Below are 21,723 nucleotides of genomic sequence, written 5' to 3' on the forward strand. Positions count from 1 at the left end.
TTCTTTGAATGCGAAACTTTCGCTTTGAACTATAAATAGACTGCGAGGAATAGAGACATGTAGTTATCAATTCATCAACCAACCTGGGATCTATTTTCTTCCTTGCCAATTCTGTTAGATCTCTCTTTACTATGAAATTATCTGGAACTTTATAATCTACGTACGAATGCGATTTTTGTTCTGTCTAAAGGTTTGGTTTCGTAAAGCAAACTGCTAATATCTCCGCGGACTAAGTCATCTGTGTAATATCCAAATTTTATGGATTCAAGTAAAGCATGATGAACGAGAAAATTCTTAGAGAAATTATTGAAATCAAGACCCCTAAAATATGGTCTAAATAATTATAAAGTTAATTTCGGGAATTTAGGACCTATTTTTTTTGGAAAATTCAAGGAAATGGATTTAGTTCTTCAAGCGTTAACTTTGTAATTATGGTTTGTTTGAGTACGAAACGTTTCCTTTGAACAATAATTAAATTTTTTTTGCCAAAAAGAGTCAATTTTATTAATAAAAAAAACAAGAAGTACAAACACGAATAGCCAAGAAGGCCAACAAGACAAGAAAAGACTCAAACATGAAATACAACCTAGGAAAAGCAGAAAAATACAAACACCAATTCAAAAGAAAAAACACAAGAAAAAAAACAGAACAACAAAACTATTAGCCAAATTCCAGTTCTATCCCAAGAGAAACCACAAATCACCTCAAAAGTCATGCCTCAAAATTGAACACAGAGAGGGTGGTGGTTCAAAGAACCATCCTTCCGGTACCATTCCTCTCCTTACATCAGCTATAAGGCAATCCGCAGCTTTATTACCATCCCGAGCAACCTGAGAGATAGACCAATTCTGTTTAGACTTCAGCAAATCTAAACAAATCTGAAGAATATCCCTGCTTCCCCATTCACAACCTTCCAAAACACCTTTCTTTATTCTGCAGAAAAGTTGTTGGCAATCTGTCTCCACCTCCACACACCTCCACTTTTCCAACTCTTTACACTCCAAAGCTACCAGTAGTGCCAAAGCTTCACTCATGAAAGCAGAACCAGCATCTACCTTCATCCCCATACCTCCAACAGACCCCCCATACTCATCTCTTCCCACCAAACCCACTGCTGCCGTTTTGCTTTTGCTACAAAAAGAACAATCAATATTGATCTTTATAGCACCAGCATTTAGACAAACCCGCTGTAAATTTCTTATATCAGAAGCAACATGACCAGCTCCCTTTTTCTTCTTTTCTAAGGAATCCCAGAAGTCCCTAACCATTCTCAAAGCAGTAGTCACACACTAAAAAGCATTAAGCTCTTTATGCTCAAAGATAAATTTACAGTGAGCTTTCCAAATTTTCCAACACAGATAGACAAATAAAGCCACTTCAATATCACTCGGACCCCCTACCTCTTTTCACCATTCTTCTAACCATTTGTCAAGTCTAAATACACCATTCCCCACAAACCTCATAGTGAGTGGACATCCGAACCAAACATGTGCAATCCAAGAACAGAAGAAAAGCATATGTTCAATGGTTTCCTCCTACATTCCACAGATACCACACACTGGAGAAGTTGGACATTTTCTTCTAAACAAAGCCTCCCTAGTAGCCAGAGCACCAGAAATTGCCCTCCACAGAAAATGATTGATCTTTGGAGGCATTTTAACATTCCAAATTCCTTCCCAAATTCGTTTAGGAGTTCTATAAGAGCTACTAGGATCCTTACATATAAGACCTACCTCTCTCTCCTTTATCGCCTTATAGCCTAGTTTCACTGCATAACAGCCATCTTTGCTTCACAACCACATCATCATATCTTCCAAATTAGACCTTGGAAGTTTGACTCTTTTAATTCTTCCAATATCTTCCTCATCCAAAATATTCCCATAATTCTCCAGTGTCCATCTACCATCTCTGATAAGATCACTAACCATTAAATTGTCAATACCCTTGGTTTTAAAGAGTATACAGGTCCATTTGTCAGCCAATCATCACTGAATACTCTCACTTTCCCACCATTGACTATTTTCCAACACAGATCTTCTTTTAACACTTCTCTTCCTTCTAAAATACTAGTCCAAGCCCATGATGCTTTACTTCCCTTCCTAGCCTTCAAAAGTCAGACTTAGGGAAATAAACACCCTTCAAAATCCTACACCACAAATCATCAAGATTTTGAATCAGCCTCCAAGCTGTCTTAGCAAGCAGAGCTTTGTTGAAAACCTCTAGATCTCTGAAGCCCATACCCCCTGGCTTTTTGCCTTACTTAAAGCTTGCCAAGACTTCTAGTGTATTCTTCCCTCTTCTTTTTTATGATGCCACTAGAAATTAGAGACCATGCTGTCTAAATCAGCACAAACTTTCCTTGGAAATTTGAAACAGGACATAGGATGATAGGTATTGTGTTAGCCACTGCTTTAATCAACATTTCCCTTCTAGCAAAGGTCAAATTCCACCTCTGCAGTTTTAGATTCATCTTCCCTTTGACAAAGTTTAGTGCCTCAACCTTAAACTTTCCCCATAGTAAAGGTAAGCCTAAGTATTTTCCTAGGCTCTCATTAGCTTTAATTCCCATAATATCGTAAATCTCATTCTTCCGTACATCATTAGTATTTTTTAAGGAAAAAAAATACCGGACTTCTCATAATTCACAGCCTGACCTGAAGCCATACAATACACATCAACAATTCTCTTTAAGACATGATAATTAGTCTTATTTGCATTAATAAAGAATAATGCATCATCAGCAAAAAAACAATGAGAAAGGATAGGACATTTACTTGCTAGTTTGATCCCCTTCAGCTTCTTATTTGTCACATGCCACTGAATCATTAAGGAAAAGACATCCGCTGCTATGATAAAAAGATAAGGAGAAAGGGAATCTCCTTGTCTTATGCCTCTTTCCATCTTCAAACCAGCAATCTTCTTGCTGCCAACCATAAGACTCAAACTTGCTGAAGTTACACAATCCATTATCCAAGTAATCCATCTTTCACTAAATCCCACTCTTCTCATTACTTCTTCAGTAAAATTCCACTCTAGCCTATCATAGGCCTTATTCATGTTAATCTTCACTGCCATCTCAATCTTTCTACCCTTTTTCTTATTTTTTAAGTAATGAAAAGCCTCATGAGCTATGAGGATATTGTCTTGAATAAGCCTTTCTGCTACAAATGCACGTTGATTCTTAGTAATCACTCTTTTCAACAACATCTTCAACCTATTTGCCAAAATTTTTGAAATAATCTTGTAGGTGGAACTACATAGGCCTATTGGTCTGAATTGTCCCACCTTTTCAGCTTGCTCAACCTTGGGAATCAGAACTATATTTGTGCGATTCAAAGGTTTCAAATCAGCGTGGTTCTAAAAAAAAATCCATTACCATCTCCAAAACTTCCCCCCTTACCTCCCCCAAGCTGCATGATAAAACATACCTGAATACCCATCAAGTCCAAGGGCTATAGCCCCATTCAATTCAAACACTGCTTGCTTCACTTCCTCCACGGTAATGGTTCTTACCAGCAACACATTATCATCCACTATGATAACCTTCTTAACAAAGCCAAGTGCCTCTGACATATCTCTATTCCCAACAGAAGCAAACAGTTCATTATAAAAATTGCAGAAAGCCTCATTAATTTCCACCTCCTTCTCTAACCAAATATCATTCACCCCTTTCAATCTCACCACCTTATTTCTAGCTCTTCTTTGAATGGTACTTGAGTGAAAAAAACTTCGTATTTCTATCCCCATACATAAGCCAATTCACCCTAGAGCGTTGCCACCAGTACTTCTCCTCCCTTTCCCAAGCTTCTTCAATTTCTTTCAAGATTTTATCAGCTGCTACTCTTTTTTCAACTGTTGCAGGGCCTTCATTACACTTTTCTAATTGTGCAGTAAGCCTTTCAACTAATCTTCTTGCATTTGGAAAATTTTTCCTAGCCCAATCACTTCAGATTTTTCTGTAGTTTTTGAGCCTTGCTATCAATTCTTCAATTTTGGTGCCTTCCTCAAAATCATCCAAGTACCAACCTTTCTTTACCATTTGAAGAAATTCTTCATGCTCAATCCAAGTTGCTTCAAAATGAAAGTCCCTCACAGATTTCCCATATTTGAAGTCAAAATCAATCAGCACCAAGTGATGGTCAGATCCTGTAGGCATAATGTGACTTACTGGAACATTCTAAAAGCTGCCACGGAAATCAACATTAGATACTGCTCTATCTAACCTGTCTTTCACATTTTCTTCCCCCAATCTCCTATTGCTCCAAGTGAACTTTGGACCTTGAAAGCCAAGATCCATAAGATGACAGTCACTTAGAGCATTTTGGAAGTTAAGTACCCTTCTAATGTCAACAGGCAGCTTACCAATCTTCTCATCGCTGGCCAGAACATCATTGAAGTAACCACAACATAATCAAGCATAATTAGTCCCAGCTGCAATATGTCTAAGCTTGTTCCACACACTCATTTTTTTTTCTTCTGAAGGTGCCCCATAGATAAAAGTAACATATTTGGGCATCTTGTCACTAGCAGAAAATATAGTAGTATGGATTATATTCTCTGAATAAAACCAAATATTCACTGTCACCTCTTTGGTCCACCAGAGAGCTAAAACCCCACAGCTATTGTTAGGAGGAACATAGAATTCTTCTTCCATAACACATCCACTTCTCAACTTTTTCAATCTCCTATTATTGATTCTTGTTTCCATTAGGTAGATAATCAAGGGTTCGTTCTTGAAATATTCCTCCCTCAACTTTCTTACTATCAAGGCTCCACCTAAACCTTGACAGTTCCACAATAATAGCTTCATTGCTCCTTGGTGGCTGTTTGAGGCCAACCACCAAGACCTTCAGCATTATCAATAGCAGAACAAATCCTTTCTGCAACAAAGTTCAACAAATCACCTCCAAAATTCTTCTTACTACACTCCCCTTTCTCCTTTAACTCAACACACCTTCTACTTCCTCCCTTCCTCAGGTCCCTCGAAATACTACCAAAGGGTTTTCTTCCAGGTCGCTTTCTCACTACATTCTCTACAAGTACAGGTCCATTTTAACCGGAGAATCATCAACAGACAGCTTCCTTCTTTTATCAATTCTCTCAGACTCCACTACCTCCAATCCTCTTTTCAAGCCAATGCTACTCAAATTTTTTGTAACTTCTTCAATTGGAGAAATATTTCCATAGACTACTAAAGCTCTCGACAAGTCCTCTTTAGCTTCAGTTATATTTTCCACTTTATTTGTGACATCAGAAAGAATCACAGATTCATTAATCTCCTTCCCCTTTCTACTCCCCTTATTTCCTCCTGCTTCCTTATTATTTTCAATGCTATGTTCAGAAGAAACACACTTACTTCTATCTTTAATCACTATCTTCTTCTTCTCTGCATCTTCCTTTCTGTTGGTAATAGCAAGAACTTGTGCATTCTTCTTGCTCTGCACTTTTATTTCTTCCTTCTTGCTTACCTCCTTATCCAGTATCTGATTCACTATACTTTTTTCCTTTTTTAACTTCCAATAATCCTCATCATATTCTTCCCAATCTTCACTACAGCAAACCACTTCATTTTTAATGAAACGAGCAGCCTGTACGCTTAGCCAACTCCCATATCCCACTTCCTCCTCTTCATTTTTGTTATTACGTTTCTCACAAATTCATTGGTCATGTCCCAATCTTCCACAGCAAAAGCAAAAGTTCTGTAGTCTTTCATATTTTGCCTTTATCCAGATCAGTTCTTTTCCATCAGGTCTAGGCATCCACATTCCTGTTATCAAAAGTCTCCTCAAATACACCAAAACTCTGACTCTCAAAAAGCTACGGGTCAAGAGTTCATCTCTTAGCCGATTCTCAACCATAACAACCTTTCCAATCATAGATCCAAGGGTGATCGCATTATCCAGATCCATAGCCTCCAAAGAAAGATCGTGAAACTGAATCCAGAAAGGACAGACGCTAAAATCCACCTCTCTGTACACCATATACTCCTTCCATGATTGAATATTTAGCAATACACCTTGCATTGACCACGGTCTTCCCCTCAAAATTCTGCTATAATCCTCTTTTTTTCAAAATTCAAAAACAAAGATGTTTCGATCCACATCAATTATCTTCATATGCTCTGTCTTATCTAGATTCCATCCCTTACGAATCATCTGGATCAAGGTAATTTTATTCAAATTCTTCTCTGTCATCAAACGACCGATCAGAGCTCCTCTATGTTTCTTTCTCTGATCACTTTTCCTCCATACAAGATTAGCCTCTAATCGCTGATGGTTACTGCCTTTGCCTCCATTCTCTACACTCGTCATTTCCTTCGAATCGCCAAAATCCGCACGTACACTCTTTCAACCCTGCCACAGTAGGCGATGGAGCTCTTTCAACTACCACTCCAAGTACCTCCAAGTACCTCCAAACTTCTATCCTCACTATTCCTCTGTTACAATGAGTAACAAAGGAATCACTCTTTCTTCCCTTCGTCGTAGTGGGCAACGAAGCTCTCTCAGATTACCTCTCTCACCATCACACCATACGACGGAAACAGGATTCACAGAAGAAATCGGTGATAACTGCCGTAACAAACTCTCACGTGGAGAGAGAAAAGCTCCCACTCAAGAGAGAGAAGTTCCCTGGTAGTCAAGGAAGATATGAACAATAATTAAATAGACCGTAAGGAATATAGACATAGATTTATCAATTCAATCTTCCTGTGATCGATTTTCTTCCTTGCCAATTCTTTTAGATCTCTATTTACTATCTCTGAAATTTTCAGGAACTTTTGAATCTGGGAATGACATTTCTGTTCTATCTAAAAGTTTTGGTTTGGTATAGCAACCTATTAACACCAGAGACTAATTACCCATGTGCTGTCATGTGCTAGATCAAATCATCATGCGCTTATCTCTCATCTTTTTGTTTATTTTTTTTTATTTTATTCATAAATAAAAATGATTATTTATGCATTATATTTGAGGATACTCGATCTGCGAGCATTTTGAGATTTTAAATTTTCGTCGTACTTTTTTTTCTTTTGAATATGCCCATTACCTATCTCAAGATTTAATTTGCTTTGAAACTCAAATAGACGGGAAAATACATCTTACAAATATTGGTTCACTTTCTTTCTGTTTTTGTACTTTTACTTTTGTGTTCAGATTCCAAATCCTTTGCAATGGAGCATGATGCTGATGGAGTTGGGGGCTCTTCAAGTTTTTCTGCTTCAACTAAGAGATGGAAGTATCATGTGTTCTTGAGCTTTCGAGGGGAAGATACTCGAATAAGTTTTATTGATCATTTGTATGCTGCTTTAAAACGCAAAAGGATTAAAAACTTTCAGGGATGAAGAAGAACTTGAAAGGGGAGAATCTATTAATCCAAGTTTAATACATATTTATTTACTAATTCATCCTTTGTCATAGTAAATCCTTGACTTTGGCTAAAATTATTTTGAACAATTAGTGTTTTCTTATGGTTTTCCTTAATTATTTTCCTTACAAATAATTATTTGTTTAATATGTTTATCATATCGGGATAAAATATCAAGTAATTTAATTGGCATGGATATAGAAAAATCAATTGAAATTTTGAGTAATTCTTAAAGGATTGTTATTATCAAAGATTCAAAAATAAATATCAATAATTCATAATTTCTAAATTTAAAAAAAAATATCATTTTATTAATAATTAATTAATAGTAGTTTTTAACTTTTGATGGTTGAAAACGTTACCGTATAGCATTAGATTTGAAATGCTAATCCGACAATGTATTTTGTTAAAAATTGCTTAAATAAAATTAAGAAAAACTATTCAAATAAAAATTTAGAGTAAAATACTTTAACTATCCTCTTAGCTTGCATCAATTATATAGACCTCCTCTCTATTTTAAAAATATACAGTTTATTATAATTAGTTGACACTGTTAGAAATATTCTAAAAGATTTTAAAAGATACTACTCTGGTCCTAAATATAAAAATCATTTTGTAATATAAATTACACTACAAAATGGGTCTTATATTTATAATCGGAGGAGTGTTATTTTTAACTAAAATTTATATTAAAATAAATTTTATTTACTATTTTACTGCTCATTCTAATAAATTATTAAATTATATTTTTATAGTTACAAGAATTTTTAGTAAAATAGTAAATAAAATTTATTTTAATTTAAATTTTAGTATTATATCTTGTGTGGATACCCTGCCCGCTGATGTTTCTATTATATCTTGTTTTCTTCTGTGAAATACTGAAATGTGTTATTTACTGATTTGTGACGTGGGACTGTGTGGGCATGGATATATTTGAATATGTCCCGTGCCTCTCTCAAGGTTTTGCTTTGAAACTCAAATAGAACGTAAGGGATATTTACAAAAGTTGATTTCACTTTCTTCCGTATTCAGTATCCCCTCATTGATTGCTGCACTGTTTGTAGAAGCTCAAAGAAATCCATCTATATATGTATTATTCTCTCGGTTTCCGCATTGGTCAGATTCCAAATCCTTCCAATGGCGCGTGATGCTGATGCTGTTAGGCATTCTTCAAGCTCTTCTGGTTCAACTAAGAGAAGAATGTATCATGTGTTTTTGAGCTTTCGAAGGGAAGACACTAGGACCAGTTTTACTGATCATTTGTATGCTGCTTTAAAACGCAAAGGATTAAAAGCTTTTAGGGATAAGGAAGAACTTGAAAGAGGAGAATCTATCAAACCAAGTTTACAACAAGCAATTGAGGAATCTCATTGTGCAATTGTTGTGCTTAGTCCAAGTTATGCTTCTTCAACTTGGTGTTTGGATGAGCTTCAAAAGATCCTTCAGTTAAGGGAAGAGTCCAGTCTTCAAGTATTTCCAATATTTTATGGTGTAGATCCGTCTGATGTTAGGAAACAAGAGGGGAGTTTTGCGGAAGCATTGAAGAAGCATGAAGAAAGATTTCTAAAAGACAAAATGAAGGTGCAAAAGTGGAGGGATGCTTTAGAAAAAGTTGCCACTATATCTTTTGGGACTCAAAAAACTGATAACTTCCACTTCTCTTAGTAATAACCATCTCTGTTTTTTTTTTAAATTTCGGTCAAAAAATAAGGGCAAGGATATTCAAAATAAACTCTGAATTACATCAAGGTTTTTTCTTAATTTTTTAAGGGTAAGGGAACTGCTTAAAACTTCCACTAAATAGCACTATAAACTTCATTTATTTAATTTTAGACTTGTAGTTCTATTTGTTGGTAATATAGAGCTGCAGTACTATAGTGTTGATTTTTTTTGGCCAACACTATAGTATTGATTGTTGATGAAGTAGGTTTCCCAATTGAATTCAATCAATGATAGCATTTTGAATTGGTCATTTTCTTTAATATATCTAGCAGGTATGTCGAATTTTAATAAAATTACACAAATATTACGTAATTTAATCATTAAAAAAATTAATATTAATAATTTCTCTATATTTTGAAGTTTCATTTTTTATTAATTATTAATAATAAATGTTAGTTTTTGATAGTTGGAAGGGTTACCATACAGCATTAGATTTGAACCTTTAATTTGACAATGTATATTGTGAAAAGTTTCCTGAATAACATGAAGAAAAACTACTCGATTACTCTAAAAGGTCAAATATGAACCATATAACCAAAAAGGGGTTCTCAATAATGAATACTAGTAATGTGTTAATTAAATGACTTCAATATCTAGGGGTTGGCACAGTGTGTACGCGCGCGCACAATGGTGATAACTATAGTTCATAATCTCATTAGAAAATTTAGGGATTTTGCTTCTTTGTATCAAAGACTAGACTGTATTATAGCTTCTCATTCTTCGTGATTGTCTATGATTACAAAAAAAAAAAAAACTATGTACAGCTCGTCTATAAATGAAATTATCCTCTACTCCTAAAAGTTAAATTAAATTTCACGGTGAATTTAAAATCGCTACAGTTGTGGTCATGTTTTCTTTATATCTCATATTAACTATTTAGTGTTTATGCATACAATTTTAAAATTCAAATGACTCAAATGGTCATGATATTTTCATGTCCAGAAAAAAAAGCCATATTTTCGTATTATGCAGGCATGAAACAGAATTCATTGAAAGCATTGCTAAGGAAGTGATGTCAAAATTACTTGATGAATCACTATCTGACCTTGGTATGTTAATTGGAATTGAACCAAAATTAGATGAATTGGAGTCAATCGTAGCAAGGGAATCGGAAGGGGTTGGATTTATAGGAATATGGGGCACAGGAGGCTTAGGTAAAACAACTCTTGCTAGAGTATTTTATGAGCGGACGTGCAAAAACTTTGAGATTCACTGCTTGATACATAATATTAGGGAGGCATATGAAAAAGATGGTTTGATTTCGTTGCAAAGAAAACTTCTTTTTTCTCTAGATAAAGGATGTATGGAAGTGGGTGATTGTTATGAAGGAATGAAGTTGATAAAAAACATGTTGGGCGACAGAAAAATTCTACTTGTCCTTGATGATGTGAATGATTTAAGCCAACTTGAAAATTTGGCACCAAACCAAGGATGGTTTAGCAAAGGGAGCATAGTAATAATAACAAAAAGGGATAAGCATTTGCTATCATCACATGGAGTAACTGCTATGTATGATGTCAATTTCTTGAGTGATAATGAGTCCCTTGAACTTTTCTTTCAAAAAGCTTTTAAAGGAGAGCAACATAATGAAGATTATTTGAACCTTGCTAGAACAATTATAAATATGCCAAAGGCCTTCCTTTAGCCCTCAAAGTGTTAGGTTCATTTCTTTGCAAGAGAACTATGGGGGAATGGAAGGATGCACTAGCTAAGTTCAAGAAAATTCCTCTAAATGACATTTTGAAGATACTTAAAGTAAGTTTGGATGGATTAGACATTAATGAGAAGACTATATTTTTGGATATTGCTTGCTTTTTTAATGGGATGGTCAAAGATTGTGTCATACAGATTTTAAAAACTTTGGACAAGGATCTTCACCCAGAAATTGGAATAAATATTCTTATTGAGAAATCACTTATAATTAATCGTGAAGAGCATTTGTGGGTCCATGAAATTCTCCAAGATGTGGGTAAATATATTGTCTATCAAGAATCACATGATGATGCCGGCAAGCGTTCCAGGATATTGTCTTTGGAGGATGTCAATCATGTGCTAGAAAGAAATAAGGTGATATTCTTCCAAAGTTCTTGTACTTATGTGCTCTTTTAATATTGATATATTTCATAACTTTTTCTTACATTTTTACCTTGACTTGTTGTTTTATAGGGGACAAAAGCAATCCAGGAATAATTCTTACATTAGAAAAGTCATCTGACGTATTTTGGGATCCTGAAGCTTTCTCAAAGATGAGTAATCTCAAGTTACTTATCATTTCAAGTCGCTCACATGATTTAGATTTTCAATTGAATCTTTCTTATGGACTCAAATCCCTTTCCAATGGGCTAAAAGTCATAGAATGAGGGGTTTCCATTATTTTATTTGCCAAGTCAATCTCAACTCCATGAACTTGTTGAGCTAAAAATGCGACAAAGTAAGTTAAAAGAACTCTGGGGGGAAGACAGGTAATGACAACCCTTTTCATTTAAATTGTTTGTTCATAATTTAATACTATTTCCGGTTCTTAATATAAAAACTCATTGGAGATTCAAAATACTTAATGGTCTTATGCGAGTCTGATCCATCAAAATGAATCTCAAAATACTTCAAGTACCTCTCTGCCTTAAAAATCCAATCCAGTGCATCTGATCCATCAAAATGTTAAAAATCCACCTTAATGGTCTTATGCGAGTTCTGAATAAAGTTCACTAGTTCTACAATCGGTATTCTGGAGGTTGAATCCTTAGATCTTGAAGGTGATGATTCTGGTTGTCGCTTCAAGCTGTCTATCGACTACACTAGGGAATGTAACAGAGATTCCATAGAATCGAATCGTCGATCAATCTGGTCAAAATGCCCCTTAGCTTCTTCTACAAACTCATTTGTCCTCTTTATATCAGCTTGTAGTTCCTTCAAGCGGTTGTTCTCTGCCTTGTTCCCTAAACCTCTCAATGAAAGCACCAAATGTCACGTTAGTGAGTGCGATAAAAATCTATGCGAGCAATTAACAGCTCTGAATGTATATATGTATGTCAATAAGGGTGCGATTACAGAGCTTATTCAACCTCATGAGTTGAGCCACATGATACAGAATAACAGAAAGAAGAGAATGATAGAAAAATGCAGGGAGAGAGAATTACAGAGCATCTGTCAGGACGGAAATAACCAATATCATTCACTCCCCTTCCCTCTAACCACCTGTCCTTATATAACCATTTCCGTGTTCTCTAGTTCTTGAAGCTTCCAAGGCTTCTTCCATGCTCGCTGGCTCCTTCGCAGTATGTTGGGCTGCTCCACAACTCTTGGATTATCCTTATCAAAGCCCTCATTTTCCGCATCTGTTACAACCGTCTTTGTCACTATTGAGCGAATTGCATTTAGATTTTTGCAAACTCCATGATGGATCACTTCCCGATGTCATGAATGAGTTATCATCATTGCAAGTTTTAAATCTAAGTGGAAACAATTTTATAGACGTACCATCTGGCCTTATTTTCAATCTTTCAAAGCTTAGGGCTATTGCCCTCGCTTAGTGCCTATTAGTTGTCATCTATACTGATTAATACTTTTAGTTAAAACTGATTAGAAAGTTGTTTTAGAAGTCGTTCAGCTTACAGCTGTCGTTATGTGCACACGTGTCCATTATGCTGATGCCCACCGCTCACTATATATGATGTACTCTGCTATTGATCTAAATAAGATGACTTGATAATTCATTTTCTATCTCTGAACCATATCCTTTAATATGGTATCAGAGCCTCGCCACACTGGCGGAGCTCAGATCACCGATTAAAGACATACAGACATTGGCCGCGATCAGTCTCCTCTCAAGGATTGACAAATCGCACAACAATGTCCACTCCTGCTGCTTCCTCTGTAAACGATCTTGGTCTGAATGCTCGGAACTTTACAAATAAGAAGATCAATGTGAAGTTAGATGACAGCAACTATCTGATCTGGAAACAACAGGTGTTTTTTATGGTCAAGCAGCACCGATTATTCTCTTATCTGGATGGATCGGTCAAAATTCCACCGAAAAATGTTCGCACTGACTTAAATGAAGAGATCATCAATCCTGAATTTGAGACGTACGAACAGCTAGACTCGGCTCTCGCTTCGTGGCTCCTTGCATCGGTTACTTCTTCTGTTCTTCCGGAGCTGGTTGGATTAGAGACCTCTGCACAGATTTGGTCGAAATTGAACCGCCTATACTCTGCCAAATTTGACTCGAAAATTCTTCACTATCGGAATTTACTGACAAATCAACGGAAAGGAGAACTCTCTATGAGAGATTATTTGGCAAATCTGAAATCCATCTGTGATCACTTGGCTTTACTAGGAGAACCGGTGCCTGAGTCTTCTCACATCTCCCACATCCTCAACGGTCTCACTGTTGAGTATGAATCTGTCATCGCCATCATAAATGCCTCCAAGCCAAGATTTGATTTAGACACAGTTTCAACCATGTTGCTGGACTCTGAGGCTCGTCAAAAAGCTTTCCTCACTGCCTCAGTCGCACAAGCGCACTACACTACTGTGTCGGTGCCCTCTCAGTTTTCTGACTATGTTGAAGATGAGTCGATGGCATTCTTTACTCACTCCACACCGAATCCTGTTACTGCTACTGGAATGGGACGAGGACGGCCACCAGTGCCACCGTGGAGACCACACTTCGGTCGAGGAAGAGGTCGAGGTGCTCTGTCACACCATAATTTTCGACCACAATCATGTCAGATTTGCCACAAACTAGGACACACTGCTGACAGGTGCTATTTTCGCTATGAGTCCTCTAATTTCAATTCTGGTAATCCTACACCACGGGCTCATTTTACCGATTTCAGTCACACTGGTTCATATGTTGATCATTCTGGATGGACTGCTCCTTCTAATAATTTCACAATGCCTCCTTCTGTTGCTCCTAATTCTTCTATACCGTATGCTCACTATACCATTGATAATACCTCTTATGGAGTTTTTCCTGGTAATATGATGACTGGTGCAATGTCTAGTCCTGCCACTTCTACTGCTGTCTCTGCAACTCCTCACACAGTAGATTCATCACAAGGAAAAAATTCAATGGCTCATGCATTTCTGGCCTCTCCAGCTACTGTTACAGATGATGCCTGGTACTTAGATTCCGGTGCCACACAACACATTACAAAGTCACCCAATGCACTTCATGAGACTAACGCACCTTCAGGTATGCACAGTAATGTTATTGTGGGAGGTGGTTCTTTTCTGCCTGTATCTCATGTTGGTAAAGCTACTCTTGCTACATCTACTTCTGCTTTACACATGAATAGAGTCCTATGTGTTCCCACAATGCAAAAGAATTTAGTGTCTATTGCTAGAGCTACAAAGGAAAATGGTGTCTCAATTGAATTTTTTCCTGATGCCTGTTTTGTTAAGGACTTGAGGACAAGGAAAATTCTCATGGATGGACCTGAGGATGCTGGCATGTACAAACTTTCAGCTTTTCCTGCGCATAAAAACAAAAATGCTGCTTCTGCTGCTTGTTATCACATTTCTAATTCTAATCTAGTTACCCTGTGGCATTGTCGTTTGGGTCACCCACATTTAGACACAGTTAAGCAAGTCCTTAGAGCATTGCATTTGAGTTGTAACTCAGTTTCTAATTTGTCCTGCTCTGCTTGTAAACTTGGCAAAAGTCACAAACTGCCGTTTGACTCTTCTTCTACTGTATACAATAAACCATTGGAATTAATATCAATGGACATTTGGGGACCTGCACCACTTGTGTCGAATGGTTTCTCTTATTACATAGCCTTTGTTGATGCTTTCAGCAAATTCACCTGGATTTATTTGTTGAAAAATAAGTCTGATGCTCTTAGTACTTTCAAAGAATTTCAACTAATGGTTGAGAACCGCCTTAATACGAAAATTCAACAAGTACAGAGTGATAATGCTAAGGAATTTCTGATTTTTACTCCTTTTCTGAAGAGTAAAGGCATTCAACACCGTTTAACATGCCCATACACGTCTGAGCAAAATGGTCTAGTTGAAAGACGTCACAGGTCCATTGTTGAAACCGGGCTTACTCTCTTAGCAAATGCCTCTCTACCAATATTCTATTGGAGTGATGCTTTTCTATCTGCAGTGTTTCTGTTAAATAGATTGCCGACAGCTACCCTCCAAGGTGCTACTCCCTTTCAAACCCTCTATGGTGTGCTACCAGATTACTCAATTCTACGGGTTTTTGGGTGTGAATGTTTCCCACTGCTACGCCCTTATAACAAGCACAAGCTTGAATTCAGATCTGCTTCATGTATTTTTCTAGGGTATTGTGTGATGCAAAAATGATACAAGTGTTTAGATCGGGCCACAGGAAGACTGTACATTACTCGGCATGTTCAATTCCATGAACACATTTTTCCTGGGAAAGCACAGCTCAATATTCGCACTGCTGTTACCAATAATCCTACTATCAGTTTTCAGCCTCCTACATCACCAGTGTCCCCTACTGTACCATCATCTCCTCCTCCCTCAGATGGCCCACACCCACTGGTCTCACCAAATCCATCACTGTCTATCCCTTCCCCTCCATCCCACACACCCACTCCTTCTCTTCCTTCTTCCAATATACACTCCATGGTCACCAGGAGCAAAGCTGGAATTTTCAAACCAAAAATCTTCACTGTTGCAGAGGATGTTTCAGTTCCCAGGACAATTACTGAAGCCTTAGCAGATCCTAACTGGAAACAAGCGGTCCAGGAAGAATATGATGCTTTGGTCCGTTTCCAAACTTGGGATTTAGTTCCCATGCCCTATGACAGAAAGATTGTTGGTTGTAAATGGCTGTGTAAACTCAAAACCCGTGCTGATGGCTCTATTGCCAAATACAAAGGTCGCCTTGTGGCGAAAGGTTATTCTCAGGAGGCAGGCGCAGACTATCAAGACATTTTCAGTCCAGTGGTTAAGGCCACAACAGTGAGGGTACTGCTCACCTTGGCAGTAACAAAGGGCTGGACTCTGCATCAGATTGACTTCAACAATGCCTTCCTAAATGGTGATTTGTCTGAGGAAGTGTTTATGGAGCAACCACCAGGTTTTGTCCAGTATGATTCCACTGGCAAGCCATTAGTGTGTCGCCTGAAAAAGGCTATCTATGGGCTAAAACAAGCTCCACGTGCCTGGTTTACAAAACTTAGTACTTATCTCTGCTCTCTTGGTTTTACTGCATCAAAGGCTGACACGTGTTTATTCATTAGAGATGATCATTTGGGGCTTGTATACTTACTGGTTTATGTTGATGATTTGATTATTGCCGGTACTAACAAACTTGTTATTCAGCGTCTCATTACAGAAATGAGTAATGCTTTCTCCTTAAAGGATCTTGGTGACTTGTCTGCCTTCCTTGGGATTGAATTTCATAAGACATCAACTGGTCTTCAATTAACCCAAATGAAGTACATCCATAACCTGTTAGTCAAGGCGCAAATGCTCAACTCTCATTCAGTTGCCACTCCTATGGCGACCAACATTGAACTTCATGCTACTGACAGCCCATTGCTTCCTGATGCAAAACTCTATCGTAGCATTGTTGGTTCATTACAGTATGTGTGCTACACTCGCCCTGACATAACCTTCACTGTTAACAGGTTAAGTCAGTTCATGCACGCCCCAACTGAAAAACAATGGCAATGTGTTAAGCGTCTCCTTCGCTATCTCAACGGCACTAGTAGCTATGGGTTACTCATCAAGCCTACCACTCGGTTTGTAGTGCAAGCATATGCTGACTCTGACTGGGGGGGAAGCACAGAGAAGAAACATCCAGAAGAAGTAATCAAAGTCATACCTGAAAACAAAAGGTCCACTAGTGGATACTGTGTATTCCTGGGTGTTACACCAATCTCGTGGGTTTCAAGGAAACAACAAGTAGTCTCAAGGTCATCCACAGAAGCAGAATACAGAAGTGTTGCAGACTGTATTACTGAACTACTCTGGATAAGGTCACTGCTAAAAGAAATGAAAGTGGTGATTAATGATGCTCCTACTATATGGTGTGACAATTCAGGAACTGTTGCACTTGCAGCAAATCCTGTGCTCCATTCAAAAACAAAGCACGTTGAATTGGATGTGCACTTCATCAGAGAAAAGATTTCTGCAGGACTTTTCAGTGTTAGATATGTGCCAGCTTCACATCAAATAGCAGACATACTGACCAAACCATTATCTCATGCGATGTTTGCCTACTGCCGTGATAAGCTGAATATAGTTTCTCGAGAGGAAGTTCAGGGATCAGACCTGAGCAAGATTAACTCCAATCTCTGAAGTCATATAGCTCGTTTCATTACAGAAGGGGGAATATTAGTTGTCATCTATACTGATTAATACTTTTAGTTAAAACTGATTAGAAAGTTGTTTTAGAAGTCGTTCAGCTTACAGCTGTCGTTATGTGCACACGTGTCCATTATGCTGATGCCCACCGCTCACTATATATGATGTACTCTGCTATTGATCTAAATAAGATGACTTGATAATTCATTTTCTATCTCTGAACCATATCCTTTAATAGTGCCCAAGGCTTCAGTCTTGGCCACAATTTCCTTCAAATTTGTCATTTATAATTGCAAATGGTTGTTCATCAATGAAATATTGCAGAAGTTCACGGCATGATGGGATTTCATTGGATCATTTCAACCCCAGGTTTATTTTATTTGTCTTTATTTTCTTCTTACACCTTAGTCGTTTTACCTCTTTAACATGGAAAATTGTTTCTCACAGGTTCGCAACCATTTGAATATCAAGCCTGCAATTATACAATGGGACTCAAAAGTTGTAAGTTTTTAGAATCACTTGATTGTTTTTCCTTAAACTTGTACATACTACATACATATTACAATTTCTTACGTGTTAATTATCATACTTCTAACACAAACTATCTGTTTTTTTTTTTTTTTTTTGGGTCCCAGCGTGAGTTCTTCTTGGAACGTACTCGCGTATTGATGATTCATGGTACCGAAGTGCCATCATGGTTTTATAACCAAAACTACTTTTGTGAGAAAGAATTCAATCATCCAAATGTGTCATTTATAATAAGCTTGCCCACTGGTTACTGTGGTTCAAGTGAATGGCGGGGCATAGCCATATGCTTAATGTTAGAACATAATTTTGCAACTGGAGCAGAGGTGGATGCAGTTTGGTGGACGTTAAGATTTCCTATTGATGAATTTCCGAAGACGTATTGTCGCACTAAGGTTTATATAGATTCGTATGGTGGTCCTCAACTTTGTATGATATATATTCGTTGTTCCTCTTTGGTTGTAAACGGACTTCAAATGGTATTCTTTGCTAAGAATGCAATTGAAAACAAGTCACCAATGTTTAGAATAAGGAAGTGTGGGTGGCGAGCAGTGTGTAAAGAAGATGTTGAAGCTTGACCAAGAGCCCGTGGGACGAAGGTTGTAGTAGCATCAATAATTACATCATCGGTGACGTTAAGAAAAATGGAGGTTATAATCACTCCCTGAGACATTATGATCGATTCATTGTTGAAGAAGACGAGTCAACTTCCAAGGTAAATAGATCAACCCTTGTTTTGGATTAAATTTTATATTTTATATTAATGCATGCTTGATGGGTGTTTGGATTTCTCTTTGATACATTGACTTAATATAATCTTTCAATTCATTAAATATTATATTTCCCTAATTATTTCATTTCCATAGGCATTGATCAATTCATAGTATTGGGTTTGCTTTCTTGGGATTCTTTTTTTTTTTTTTTGACTTTTACTTGTATGACATAATTTAATTGCAACTGTCTGTCAAAGATCAAACTAGATCTTATGTATTCCCTAAATTTTTTTTTTAATATTTCCATTGATTTGTGGCAGATAGTCATGAGTTGAAGGAGGTTTTACATCATTTTTATGTTTTAGCACATAATTATGCGTGATAGTTAGTTTTTTTTTTACGCATTTATAAGAGAGAATTCCGATGTGAAGACATACATTATTACTTTTTTAGTATATACCCTTGTTCAAAAGAATGACTGGGCATAGCTGTGCTTAGTATTAGAAACTAATTTGGTATCACTTCGATGAAATTAATTTGCTGGACTAACATATCTCCTTAAGATGCATATTTTGTTGCATATTGTGACAATATGACTCTCTACGGTCTTTACTATAAAGACTTATGAACAATTTCATATAAATTTAAGAATTTAGTTAATATTAATTATTAATATTTTAAAAAAAATTTAAGATTATCCTCAATGACCAAGTTCATTATTGGAGGAGGTTGGTAGGTAAAGAAACATCAAGTTCATTAAGATAAGAAACTAACACTTAAAAGACAAGATTTTAAGATATAGATGATTTAATTGCCATCGGTATCCAAATATATATAAATATATATTATGCATATTATATTCGTTGTTCTTGTTTTGTTTCTAATCGAACCAACTTGAAATCTCATTTAACACTATGTATTAAGTCAGTACTGTTTAAGATAAGTGTGAGTGGTGCGTCTTGCGCAGAAATGTTGAAAGATGGCAAAAATCTAGAGATGAAGTTGATATTGATTCAACGTTCCCAGTGACATTGAGAATACAGAAGGCAGCTTTGGTCACCAAAAAAAAAAAAAAAAAGCAGAATACAAAAGGCTGCAGCTGTTGGGAGTGGATGTCAAAACTCTTGGCATTCTCTTGAGCATCTATTTTAGATTTGGTACTAAAGTGCATTTCAAGTTTCTTGTTTTTTTTTTTTATATCGAGCTGTATCTGTACTAGTTATAAAACTCTTATAGAAAACATTTTTTTCATCGCTGTAAGCAGTTTGTTTTTGCATTGTCGAGTCAGTTCTAGGTACATGCTTTGTTTCTTTTAGTCAGGATTTCTTGTCACTTAAACATGTGAATATGACCCTCCATACGAAAGGGGTGATTTGTCAATTTCTTTTGGGAAAACCCAATTTCCGGTCCTTAGAGTTGAGGTCAGCTTTGGTCAAGGTTCCTGGAGTTTGTTTTTAAAGGAATTGGTCCTTCAAATTTAAAACTGTTAAGCCGTTAGTCCTGCTTCTTGAGGGTGCTGATGTGCACTAACAGTGTTAATAGTGATCATGTGGCAAAAAATAATGAGTTGACAACTTGGCATTTTAATTTTAACTCAGACAACAATGTGATAAAGAAAAGAACGAAAGAAACGCAATCATGGAACGCAGAGTGGACGAGGGCCTGCAAGCAGAGGGGGTGGCTGGCAAAGAGAGGGTACAGATCGCGAAGGGCTTGGGATCGACAAAGGAGGTCGCGAGAAGGGTATAGATCTTCAAAGGAAAAGAAGGGTTGGCGATGGTAAAGAGATCCAGTACTCTTAACCTTCACCTCCTCCTCATTCATTTGTTCTCTATTCTCTCTTTTTCCATGTCAATTTTTTTTTTGTTATTTGTTTTTTCAGATTGTGTATTGCGTTTTTGTTCTCTCTCTCGTTGGGGAATTGGTTGTTGGGCATCATAGACTATGATTTTCTTGTTGATTTTAATTTCTGGGCATCATAGAGTACGATGTTGTTGGAATCAATTTTGCCTCTGGCTGTGAATAACTTTACCCATTCTGCTTATGGTTCTGCATACGACAGGAGGTCTTATTATCTGGCTTAAAAAATGGCTCGCTCACCCAGGTGTCAGGGATGAGTTGCAGGTCGATGCTTGTATATCATGTGGGAGAAGAGGAATAATGTTCTGTATGGTAAATGTCTATTAACTAATGAGGGCGTGTTGCATTGACGACTGAGACAGATGAATTGTTTGATTATATGGATTTTGATGGTAGAAGAATTAGGAACTATAAGAATGCAAGGTTGGTTCACAACAAGCAAGAATGGTTACGTCCAGTGAGGGAGGAAGACAATCTTTGCTTTCAAACCAGTTGGGTTATGAAGTAGCAGTGAAGATTTCACGTGACAAATGATCACGGGAGGATGATGCTTTGCATGAGAATATCAGGGAATTAATGACCATGTTAATTTTTTGATGCAGTTGGAGTTTTAATTTTTTTGATTGGTATGATATCCTTGTAATATAGAGGAGGGGCTAGTCTGAATTAGTGGGTTTTTTCAGTAGGCTATGATGTATGGCATTGGATATTAGTTTACCATTTGTTGTACTGCATTTGCCAATGCACCGATATTATTTTAATGGTAGAAATGCTATGATATGTCAGATCAGCATCAACTTTGATATATTGGTAAACATGGATTTTAATTTTCAATGCACTATCATCTAAGTCTGGATCATAATTTTTTTAAAAAAATAAAGGCAAAATAATATTAATGATAATAATAAGGTTCAAAGTACAATAATATAAGAACAAAAAAGCCGAATTATTAGGGCTAATAATAATATAGAGTTAAGCTATAAATTTGTTTAAAAAGTTTGCAATTTAAAGTGCTAAGTCTCTGGAAGTAGTTTTTGGTTTAATGTCATTCTAAAAGTTTTCAAATTGTAGTAATGTTATCCTGATCGTTATTTGGGTTAAGTTTGACCATTAGTTAACTAATTATATTGAGTTGGCATGTTCACGTGCTGTCCACATTATTTTTCTTTCTCGGTTAAGTGCAAATTTGCCCAGAAAGGTTTTACTTAGGAGCGCTTGGTATTCTAAAGTTTTCAAATTATAG

The 21,723-nt window shown here is 36.7% G+C and overlaps 2 protein-coding genes and 1 long non-coding RNA gene across 4 annotated transcripts; all 3 read left to right on the plus strand.

The window, feature by feature from the left end:
* The first annotated feature begins 8,502 nt into the window (after positions 1–8,502).
* Positions 8,503–9,030, plus strand: LOC114730875 (toll/interleukin-1 receptor-like protein). Its single transcript, XM_028917978.1, has one exon. It carries the CDS (start codon positions 8,503–8,505, stop codon positions 9,028–9,030), a length of 528 nt encoding a protein of 175 aa, XP_028773811.1.
* Positions 9,031–10,697: 1,667 nt separating this feature from the next.
* LOC114730887 (TMV resistance protein N-like) lies at positions 10,698–11,429 on the plus strand. The gene is made up of 2 exons (XM_028917997.1): positions 10,698–11,154; positions 11,254–11,429. The coding sequence occupies exons 1-2, from the start codon at positions 10,771–10,773 to the stop codon at positions 11,275–11,277; spliced, it is 408 nt and encodes a 135-aa protein (XP_028773830.1). The 5' UTR covers positions 10,698–10,770; the 3' UTR covers positions 11,278–11,429.
* Positions 11,430–17,626: 6,197 nt separating this feature from the next.
* Positions 17,627–20,760, plus strand: LOC114730888 (uncharacterized). Of its 2 annotated transcripts, none has more exons than XR_003738865.1 (5): positions 17,627–17,751; positions 17,830–17,883; positions 18,018–18,622; positions 20,219–20,399; positions 20,503–20,760. It is a non-coding gene; the product is annotated as an uncharacterized LOC114730888 (long non-coding RNA). The 2 variants fall into 2 exon arrangements; XR_003738864.1 differs by having other exon boundaries at positions 20,683–20,760.
* The last annotated feature ends 963 nt before the right edge of the window (positions 20,761–21,723 follow it).

This window comes from Neltuma alba, unplaced genomic scaffold, assembly GCF_004799145.2.
Source record: "Neltuma alba isolate B1F8T4 unplaced genomic scaffold, ASM479914v2 tig00012772_pilon, whole genome shotgun sequence".
NCBI lineage: Eukaryota > Viridiplantae > Streptophyta > Magnoliopsida > Fabales > Fabaceae > Neltuma > Neltuma alba.